The sequence below is a fragment of the Sinocyclocheilus rhinocerous genome, unplaced genomic scaffold (genome assembly GCF_001515625.1).
Source record: "Sinocyclocheilus rhinocerous isolate Xijiao unplaced genomic scaffold, SAMN03320098_v1.1 scaffold2046, whole genome shotgun sequence".
In the NCBI taxonomy this organism is placed as follows: domain Eukaryota; kingdom Metazoa; phylum Chordata; class Actinopteri; order Cypriniformes; family Cyprinidae; genus Sinocyclocheilus; species Sinocyclocheilus rhinocerous.
The window spans coordinates 154834-165049 of NW_015639535.1; the positions used below are offsets into that span (position 1 = coordinate 154834).

The 10216-nt window shown below is 38.8% G+C and overlaps 2 protein-coding genes and 1 long non-coding RNA gene across 4 annotated transcripts in view; 1 reads left to right on the forward strand and 2 right to left on the reverse strand.

The window, feature by feature from the left end:
* The window catches only part of LOC107751468 (uncharacterized), a 12136-nt gene extending 9354 nt beyond the window's left edge, over positions 1-2782 (reverse strand). The window contains exons 1-2 of one of the 2 annotated variants that reach the window (XR_001641243.1): positions 2586-2782; positions 296-396 (exon numbers count right to left, since the gene is read on the reverse strand). This is a non-coding gene — a long non-coding RNA (uncharacterized LOC107751468). Of the gene's footprint in view, positions 1-295; positions 397-1928; positions 2077-2585 lie in introns of those variants that run through there. The other variant, XR_001641244.1, reaches the window with a different exon arrangement.
* Positions 2783-3111: 329 nt separating this feature from the next.
* Positions 3112-4311, forward strand: LOC107751464 (transcription factor 15-like). The gene is made up of 2 exons (XM_016567211.1): positions 3112-3999; positions 4250-4311. The coding sequence occupies exons 1-2, from the start codon at positions 3454-3456 to the stop codon at positions 4280-4282; spliced, it is 579 nt and encodes a 192-aa protein (XP_016422697.1). The 5' UTR covers positions 3112-3453; the 3' UTR covers positions 4283-4311.
* A 2327-nt stretch (positions 4312-6638) lies between these two features.
* Positions 6639-10216, reverse strand: part of LOC107751467 (basic leucine zipper and W2 domain-containing protein 1-A-like) — a 14703-nt gene continuing 11125 nt past the window's right edge. Inside the window, 5 exon segments of the mRNA XM_016567213.1 lie at positions 6639-7081; positions 7172-7294; positions 8831-8969; positions 9053-9199; positions 9376-9546. Of these exon segments, the coding sequence (XP_016422699.1) occupies positions 7050-7081; positions 7172-7294; positions 8831-8969; positions 9053-9199; positions 9376-9546 (612 nt within the window). The 3' untranslated portion in view covers positions 6639-7049.

The following is a 10216-nucleotide window of genomic DNA, read 5'->3' on the forward strand; positions in this document are numbered from 1 at the left end:
TTTTTCCTTTCCTCCCTTGAGTTGGAGTAGCAAGAAGGTACATGATGGACTGTGGTCCTAAACTGCAGTATAATATTTACTTTTTTTTTCCCTTGTAGAGATCTTCTCTGGGAACTCTTTTCTTTGAGAGGTTTCTACAGCCCTCAGAGCTGTCTGTCCCTGGGCTCCAATTAGTTGCATTTAATGGTCAGCAAGGGCACTAGAGGAACCCTCATAAGGTTCTCCAGCCAAGCAAGAGAAATGAAAGGATGAAGTGGGTCTCTCATCTGTGCTGGACTGTCATATGTTGCTTTACCTTATTATATGGTCTCACACTCAGTCTCTTCCATTCTCTGTCTGACTTTTGTTCTGTTCACTGGGTTGTTCCTGTTACGCAGTTGCTTTTGAACTCTGTAACTTTAGAGTGACAAAAACTAAATTAAAACAATCAAAACATGAGGGTCATTAAATCTTTTGTTAATACTTTAATTGTTCTTTCCATTTTTCCCTCCAAAATTATGACACTTCCTAGAGGATGATGTTGTTAAAGTCCTGAGGGGAAAATTTAACCTAATTATTTTCTAAATGCATGTTTTTGATCTTATTGTGAATGATTCATCTGTGTGTGTGCGTTTCTTTTTATTTCTTGTAATTTTTCTGGTGAAAAGGCAGACTTGTCTCAGTTGATGTATGGACTTCTCAAATTATTTAGTAATTTTTCTTTTTCGATAATCCATTTGCACATTTTCAGATCTTCATCATAGTATGAAAAAATGATCTGCCATTACTTATTTCACAGCACAATTTGAAGGACCTGTTTTTTGTTCCTTAAATGCAAAGCAAAAGGCTAACATGTAGGATAAGCTTACTGGGTTAACATTTAGAAGTTAGCGTAGCACCATTAGCCTAATTAGCACAACTAGTAAAAATTGCAACATACATTCAAACCAGAGTGCTTTTTTTAAATTCACCCCCTTGGTTCACTTAATTGGGAATTAATATGGTTTACATCTTCAAAAAGTGTGAATTTAAAATTCAAAGTAATATATTATGACTTAATGTATGATGAGGAACGTGAAAATGTACTGCATAACAAGATGCTAATGGCCTCTTGGCGCTGCTGTTTAATAGACCAGCATCTCACAGACATGATTTGCAATTGCCCTTAGCACTTGGATTATGTTTTATGGCATGGTTTCAACATAGATTAGTTGCTTTTAAAGTGTACAAATCTGTGTAGGTGGATGGGGTGTCCTTTGTATGGTGACCTGTATTAAAGAGCACTCCAAAACCCGAGAGAAAAAACTGCCAGAGACTCTGCAGTTTTCGTTGGGGCTTTGAAAGTGTTCTAATTTGGGAATCTAATCACACTCTTTCCAAAAGTTTTAAAACAGGTGCGTGCACAGAGCTTTATAATCTTGCTCCACAGGAAATTAGGCCTTTAAAATGCTAATTGGCACTCAACTTCATTCAACTGGAACTGGATTGTAAACTATGTCATATTGTCTATGTAAACTTGGAACTGCAAAACCGTTCAATGAAAATATGAATGGTTTCATGCTCTGCTTGCGTCCACGAAGGTGGGTATCCAGGAAACCGTCGCTATAAGCCAATGCCTGAGTTTTGCAACTTACCAGGAGCTTTCACCTGCAAATTTAAGTGCCAAGCAAACTCTCAGAGGATTATAATGGTGTATCTTTGTTTTGCATCCCAGCAGGCACTCTTAAAGATTAGAGGCGATGCTGTCAGGATAAACAACACACCCACTGGAGCATATGTTTGGGCCACGGGCAGCTCATTGAGGATGCAGCACATGTTAACATCCACGCATGAACTTTGGGAATGCGAGTATTGTAATTTAGGTCTTCAGAAAGAGCTTAAAGGGTTAATCAAATTAGTCAAGAGCTGTCATGTGAATGTATAAGAATAATTAATTTGGACAAACTTACCAAATGGCTGAACGGAAGTCGATATTAATTTAGGTTTCAATGAAGCACTGACAAGTTCCATACTTTTAGATTTGATTGCTCATAGGTGCCACACTGAAACCTCTAATATGTTAACGGTTCATTAAAACCTTTTTTTTTTCAGGCCTAATTAGTTCACTTATATTCTTGTCAATTCTTAGACTTGACTTGTGCTTCTTGCCTTAAAAAAACGGGAACTACAATCTCCAGTGGTGTGCTACTGACATCTAGTGGTGAATACTGAAAAATATTAACCTAGTGTCCTACTACTCAGTCTAAGAAAACCATAGAATCTGGCTAAAGATAAAACTGTCATCAAGCTAATTATTTTTTCACAACAGAGTGTAACTAACCTTAAAAAAATAAACCAAAACCTTTAAAACCACTGCCTAAACTACCATACAAACAAAGCAGGACTGTAATATAGGTATGGTGAACACTAACTGATATTTTTACTGCCTCTAAAGATTGACCACAGTACGTGCGTGTGAGAAACAGGAACACACCTGGGCTATTCAGTCAGACAGGGCATTAGAGAGGAACAGGATGACTAATAAGAGAGCACTCTTATACAGCACTAATGTTGTGAGCTACATAAAGCGACTGGAGAAAAGACTCACTGGTTTGAATAGCACTTACATGGTTCTTGTGGTGGTGGTGTGGATGTTAAAACCTCTGGCAAAATAGCTTTTCTTTTAGAAAACTTCAGAACACCAATGTTGAGTACACCTTCAAGTAAGCAAAATGATTCCAGTTTCCTAAATAGTAGCACCTTTTCCAAGAACTCTCTTCACAGTTATTATCATGTCAAACAGGTGTTCTGAATTACATTCTGTCAGATTTGAAACACTGCCCCCTATGTGCAGTAAAATCCCAACTGTGTCTCTCCGTTTGGACCTGGAGTGATCCATGGTCCATGTGATACGAGTTTTACAGGCAACAACAACAGTCTCTGTCTGTAAACTTTTTTTGGAGCTAAATTTAGCGCTGGGTTAAACAGAACAAGGTTGCTTAGCTATTGCGTACAAATTATATAACTTACAAAGACTTTATAAGCCATAGGAAACATGAAATGTTCAGCAAACAATATCAGGAGCAAGGGATGAATGGACCAGAATGAAGGGACAAAAACAAAGGTCTTCTCAGGTAAGGTAGGTCAGATCACCGTCCTGGCTTCCTGTTGACCTGCACAAGGTCACCCAGAGGACCCGGTACCCAAATGTTGCAGGTCAAAGGTGTAAAAAAACACCAAAATCCCTGAACGTGTGTTGGTGCGTGCACTTATTTATATATCTTCGAACGTCCTCCTTCTTTGGGACATGACAGGTGCCCCCCAGCTCCACCTGTCCATCCTTTTCCACAGCCACACGGTGGTGGACAAATCCAGAAAGGGATCAGTCATTCAAGAAATGGCATGCTGAAGTGCCACGGGGCCACGGAAGATCTCTGGATACCGGATCAGACGCAGCTGCCCCCCGGCTGCTATTTTCACTCAGCTTAAAGTACCATGGGCAGCCAGCATCTACGCCATGGACTACCCACAACTACCAGTCTGTCTCTGTACGCCATGAAGTCCACTGCAGGGGAGCACGAGCATCCTGCACACGATACCCAGAGCTTGCCCTCTGACCCTGATGAGCTCGACAGTGGCAGCGAAAGCTCGGAGAAATCCACTGGCGCAGGGAGCCCCATGCAGGGCCACAGGGAGGCGAGGAGATGCAGAGGGGGTCGTAGACTTGCAGGGATGAACAAACAACGTCAGGCAGCTAATGCTCGGGAGCGAGACCGCACACATAGTGTCAACACTGCCTTCACGGCTCTGCGTACCCTTATCCCCACAGAGCCGGCCGACAGGAAGTTGTCAAAAATCGAGACCCTGCGATTGGCATCGAGCTACATTTCACACTTGGCCAACGTGCTTCTGCTAGGGGAGGACTGCATGGACGGGCAACCATGTCTGAAATATCACAACATCTTACAAAGCAACACCAACCTCAAAACTCCACCGGTTCGACCCATCTGCACCTTCTGCTTGAGTAACCAGAGGAAAATGGTGAGTCCTTGAAGGTGGTGAAACTATGACCTGCCAGAACTTTCCAGAAACTGTGACAAATTTGGTAATGTATTTACATGCCAAACTTCATATTACTTGCCAGAAGTACCTTGCCTCTACCTTTTCCTGAATTGTTCTCTTAGGTGATCAACTGCAATAATGCATACCTACATATTTCGCATATAATTGTAAACCGATTGTTGTGCGGGTATGAATTCTAACACCTTTCAATTATCATGTACTTCTGCAGCTTAGAGATGGGGAAAAGCACACAACTGGGTGACAGCAGAAGTTCTCCCGACTGTCCGCTGCTACGTAGGAGCTCTCAACTTCTGAATGTTTACATGTAAAGAGACATTGCCTTGCACAGAGACAAAACATTTTGTTTTGTTTTGTTTTTATCTCTGAGGACAGACAAAACAAGCAACAAAAAGAGAGACGAATCTGCACTTTTTCTGCATGTGTGTTCACTTTATCAACTGTTTTGGTTAATGTAACCGGAGAATATGTGTAAAGTTGCACCTGGTGGGAGGCTATTTCAGTATCAGATATAGTAAGCTACACCATCCCTCGCCTTAAAAAACAGTCTTGTGTCCGCCTCTTGCACATCACATGATGGTAATTGAAACCTTGCGGTTTGCAGTGGTCGCTGTCAGTACAACGGCGAGTAAAAATCTCATCCCCTCCCTCTTGTCTCCACATCTACTCCGGGACCACGATCCCAACATGGCTCTCAGGAGACTGTAAACAAGATTCTAACCTCAGCATGATAATTTGGGTTGGGCAAAGCATGCTAAATATTTATTAGAAAGTTCAAGTGGCACATGACTGAATGCTATCAGTGGAAGTATTTCATAATGAGAAGAACATAATTTTACATGTCTTGGGACCTGGTTTTGGTCAAGGTACATGATCCCTAATACGAGCCCTGGGTTATGACCCTGACCCCAAATGTTATATAGCCTACCCTAAATCCTTGCGGTCATAATTTGAGAACACACTTTGGTGATATAATGTTGCGTAGACTGTCGATTAGTAGTGCGCACCCTCAGGTGCAGACTCAGGAAGAGGGTACATCGAGGTCTCTTCGTAACAACAAAGGGCATGCTTATGCTTCTGAATCATAAAACGCCAAACTCAGTCTTGTAGATTTTACTAAACTTGCATGAAGGAAGGCCATTTGAGCAACTCACGAGCGTCAACGTCAAGATAGAAGCTTGTTGCATTACATGCAATTTAAGACATTTCTGTTGTTGTCGATGTTAGAATGCACACTTGATGCGTCAATTACGCAATAATTTTCCACAACTATAGCTATGCAATTGTATTTTCTAGAAATGCATGCACAAAGCTATATTGATTCATGTCAACATGGCTTTTTTTGTCCACTGATTTGCACCAAATGGAACCAAAATTATGTATGAGATAGTGGTCTTTTGAGATATGAGTAGATGGACGTTTCATCTGGGAATTTCATTGGCTATTGCTAATTGTCGCTCTCTTGCTTGACTTTAAAAAAAATGCAAGTTTGATTTCAGAGTGTTCCAGAATGTGTTTCCCGTTGACTAAGATCTAGGGGAAAGGTCCCAGAGTGTGTGCTAATCTCAAGTACATCACCAAAACATCATCTGCTGAACCTTGTTTTGTTTACATTAAAACGAATTAATAGGGATGACAAATTTGAGCCTAGCATTTACTGTGATTACAATTTATTTTCAGATACTGCATCTGCGATGTGAACATTTAAAAGTAGAATTATTTTTGTGTAAGCATCAAGATGTACCAACCACTTGTTTATATCCAAAAGGTTTACCTGCATGTCTTGCACAAATCAAAACTTCAGCTTATAGGTTTGATTGAATCTGCAGACTGTGTAGAATGACTCTTCCTTGCATTAAAAAGTAGTTCTTTTTTCAATGCAGATGTAAATAAAGAGGTGCAAGGGAATTACCACATAATGTACTGGAAATATTGTAACATGGCAAGGCTTATGTAAATTGTTTGTAAATATTTGCACTTTTTAACATTAAAAATTAAAAGGTCAAAATGCATTATACCAATAATATGGCCTACCTTTACAACATTTTGAACACAAGCCTGTCGTATTCTAATACTTGAATTGTCCGCTCTTCTAAAAGTGGTCTTTTGCACATGTCAAACATCAAACAAGCTGCTATTTAATCAAGTATTTTTGTACAAGAAAAATGTCTGTACTCATGACTTTCAAACCATTAAATTATTTTTGAAAAATGTTCTGAAAGTAGTTCATCTTTGGTTTTGAGGTGCCCCCTAGTGGAAGTCACATATTGCATGCAATTTTAAAATGGTGGACAAATCTGATTTTGCAATTATTCCAAAAACAGCACATTAGATAACAAGAACCACACAAAGCATATACTTCTAGGTCTTTATTTCTTTAAAAAAAAGTCAATTAGTTACTCAGATTAAAGAAATCGGTGACAAATAAGATGGAGATACATCATAGAAGTTGGGAGTCATTTAAGGGTCTTTACAGGGTGATCAGCAAATTTGTTTTGAGCGCTGTACAGTTTCATAGGCAGGGAACAGAACACTGATGGATGTTATGGGAGAAGGACTTAACCCTTTGGCAATAACATCACAATGAGACAAGGTGACCGTTTTTCCCCTTTGTGGACACTGATCATGACAGGGCATGAAGGCATCAATACCATATAGAAAAGGTCATCTTAAAAGCAAACAAGGCAGCCTGATCAAACTCAATGGAATGTCAATTCATAAAGGAATCATTATACCAATAATTTATGATGTCCAAACTGTCAACACTTAAAAGTTCCTTGAGTGAGTAAATAATTACAAAGGTTGACCACAACTTTTGTGCTATTTTAAGTGTAAACCTCAATATTAGAAAAATCTGTTAAAATTAACCATTTGTCATAAAGCCCTTAAATGACATCTAAATGTTATGGTTTGAAAACAGGAGGTAGAATCAAAAAAAAAGAAAAAAGAAAAAAGCAACATTTTTTTTAAACAAGCACTTCTGTAACAAAACATTCTGTTGACATGGTGTTTTAGTCTCCCTCCTCTTCCTCGGATTCAGACTCTGAAAGAAACAAAACTAATGATTTCAGAAACCATTTTAATCTGAAAGTTTCAAAGAAAAAGAAAGAAACAAACAAACAAACATGCTTACCCTCCTCAGCGTTCTTCAGCCATTCTACAAACTTCTTCATCTGCTCGAGGAAGACACTCTTTCCTTTGGCCATGTGGGCTTCCATGTACCACTTCAAAATTACCTCCTCGCTCAAAACATCAGCTACAGGCAAGACAAAAATACACAGGGGTTAAAGAAAAAAAAAAAATCCCGAGCCAGAACTTTTTTCTGGGGGTTGGGGGTTGCGGGGACACATACACAGGGTTATTTGGCAAACAAAAAAAGAAAATGATTAAATTATGAGCTTTATCACGCTCATAGATACTAGAGGTGTGACAATCCACTTAGCTCATAAGGTGAGGAAAAAAAAAATAACAAAATTGCAGATACTTGGTTCACTAGAACGAGACAATGTTTTAATACTTCAAGAAATTTTCAAATGACAAAATATTCGTCTTTTAATCACAAAAAGTAAAACTATGCACTTGTATTTTGAAATGTTTTAACTAATCTAGTGCTTAACTAATGATTATTTTTGCTAATCAAGTAATCTACTGATTATTTTGACGAGTAATTTATATTTTTTAGTAATACAAATAGAACTAAGTGAAAAACAGGCTTTAATATGACTATTTATATATAAAGTAACGATGAGGCAATAATAATTGGCCTCAAATAAAGTATCAAAAAGTACATGGTTTTATTGAACAACACAATACAATGTAATATGCCTACATTTATAACAAATACCTGCAGAGGGCGCCAACGTTTAAATCCATTTAAATTTGGCCACATGCAAAGTCAGAAACTTTTATTGTGAAATCGCGATGTACAATAAATCGCATATTTAGAAATCTGTTGATGTAGGCTATTCTCCTGTGTTGGCATAGGTTTAAATGATTTACGTTACAAATCAAGTGAGTTTTCCCAGATGAACGTTAAGCAAACTCGCCGCATATGCAGAGGAATAGTTTAGCCCAGGGGTGTCAAACTCAGTTCCTGGAGGGCCACAGCCCTGCACAGTTTAGATGCAACTCTAATTAAACACACCTGATCCAGGTAATCAAGTCATTAAGGCTTATTTGAAAACTACATGTGTGAACATACAACTTTTCAAAAATCCCGGTAAATATCGTTCTTATGAAGATGACGTGATTACTCTGAGCTGTTTACAAAGCTCCGCTGCTTTTTCTAAAATAGCTTTTCTATGTAAATATGACGCTAGATGGAAATCTTTGACCATTGCGCCTCGCAGCTTTTTCCAATGAGTCGCACTCGAGACACAGGCTTCTTTTCCATTCATCAGCTGCGACTCTGCAATTGGATACTATTATGCGCGTCTCGTGTTTATAAGAGCAAAAACTTCTGATTGGCTAGTAATGTTAGTTTGGTTGAGAGTGAAAGCTGTGTTCCTCTCATACATTGGTAGGCGAACTCATGAACTCAAACTGATGTCAACAAGTGTTTTTAAATGTAGAGCGACAATGGTTTTTTTTTCCCCCCACAGCCAAACGCCACACGCCGGAGATCCGGCACGGTGCCGGTGAACTTTATAAGCCCTGAATACATCTTCAAAAAGCTTTAACCGGACGTAACCTCTGTATAGCATTGCACAGGCTAAGTAACATTTTTACCACAGTGAGCCAAGCCTTGGGCTTAGGTGCATAGTTTTTAAAAGATCAGCTATTGAAGACATACCTTTGTAAAGAAGCACCACAATTTTCTGAAAGGCCTTCATGAAGTGGATATTGTCATAGCAGTACTCCTGGATCTTCAGCAGGAGGGTAAGCTCAGACAGGCCCTGGGAGGTGAAGGCCTTCAGCAGTGGGCTGTATTGCTGCAAAGAGAGTTGGAAGAATTACTACCAGTAATTTGAGAAGTATTGCAGATCATTAAACCTTTCAGAAGCATCATAGATACCTTCAAGTGTTTGATGGCTTGCTCTGTGACGAGCTCCTCCTTTTTATTCCACTCGACGGTGCTCATGACACTGGTCCACACGATGCCGATCATTGTCTGCTCGGAGATGCTCGTTTTCTTCATCTCTTCACGAACGTAGGCAATGATCTGGGGAACAAAAGACAAAAATTAGTCAAATACAGGCATAATAAACCTCCAAAACCAAAATACGGACAGAATCAAAATCATTTTAGTTTTAAATAAAATTCTAAATTTTTTTAAAGTTCTTTTTTTTTTTTTGTGCCCAACTTAAATTGTCCTATCCAGACAAGGCAAAAACTCACATCTTTGAGGGTCTCGCCGCGGGACATCTGCTCTTGCAGTTCTTTCTGAAGCTCTTTGCGCGCTCCAATGGACTGCTGGTTGCGAGCGAAGTCCGAGAGCTCTTTCAGCCCAGCGTCGGTGAAATATTTTGAGAAGTGTTCGCAGCTACGCTTGTTGGCAGGGAACAGCTCCTGTTTTGGGCAAAAGAGGAACAGGTTACATCAACATGAGCAAGAAAAATAAAAAGGAAAAAACAAAAATGCCATGATTAATGTGGCATGAGAGAAGTTCAACATTAGTTGAGGCTGCAAACAGAATTGTAAAATTTCAGATTATGTTCTTTTTAGTTTATGCTTACGTAATATGTGCTTTTGCTTTCTTTTTTTCAGTTCAGTTTTAGTAATTTTAAGTTTCAACTTAAATTTTAGTTACTTGCCAAGACAACACTTCTATTTTTCTCAAGTTTATTTTTTTTTTCCAATTATGTTTTATTTCAGCTTTACTGTTAACATTAGTTGAAATTTACATGTAACTTTTTTAACTTATTTTTATTCATATATTTGATTATCACCTATTGATAATGTTAATACATTGTTTACAGATTTACTAAAACATTCAAAGGTCATGTTTACTTTTTTTAATTAAAGGGGTCATATGATGCGATTTCAAGTTTTTCTTTCTCTTTGGAGCGTTACAAGCTGTTCGTGAATAGATAAGATCCCTAAAGTTGCAGACTAAAGTCTCAAACCCAAAGAGATATTCTTTATAAAAAAAGTTAAGACTCGTTCACACCCTCCTAAAACGCCACGTTTAAACACGCCCCCACATGTCTACGTCACTATGTGGGAAGATTTGCATAAC

What these genes read in the sequence shown, in the direction of transcription:
- LOC107751464 (XM_016567211.1), top strand. Translation starts at nt 3,454, where the DNA reads ATGGGCAGCCAGCATCTACGCCATGGACTACCCACAACTACCAGTCTG. An exon ending in TGAGTAACCAGAGGAAAATG is followed by an intron (nt 4,000 to 4,249) that starts GTGAGTCCTTGA and finishes GTACTTCTGCAG; the next exon opens with CTTAGAGATGGGGAAAAGCA.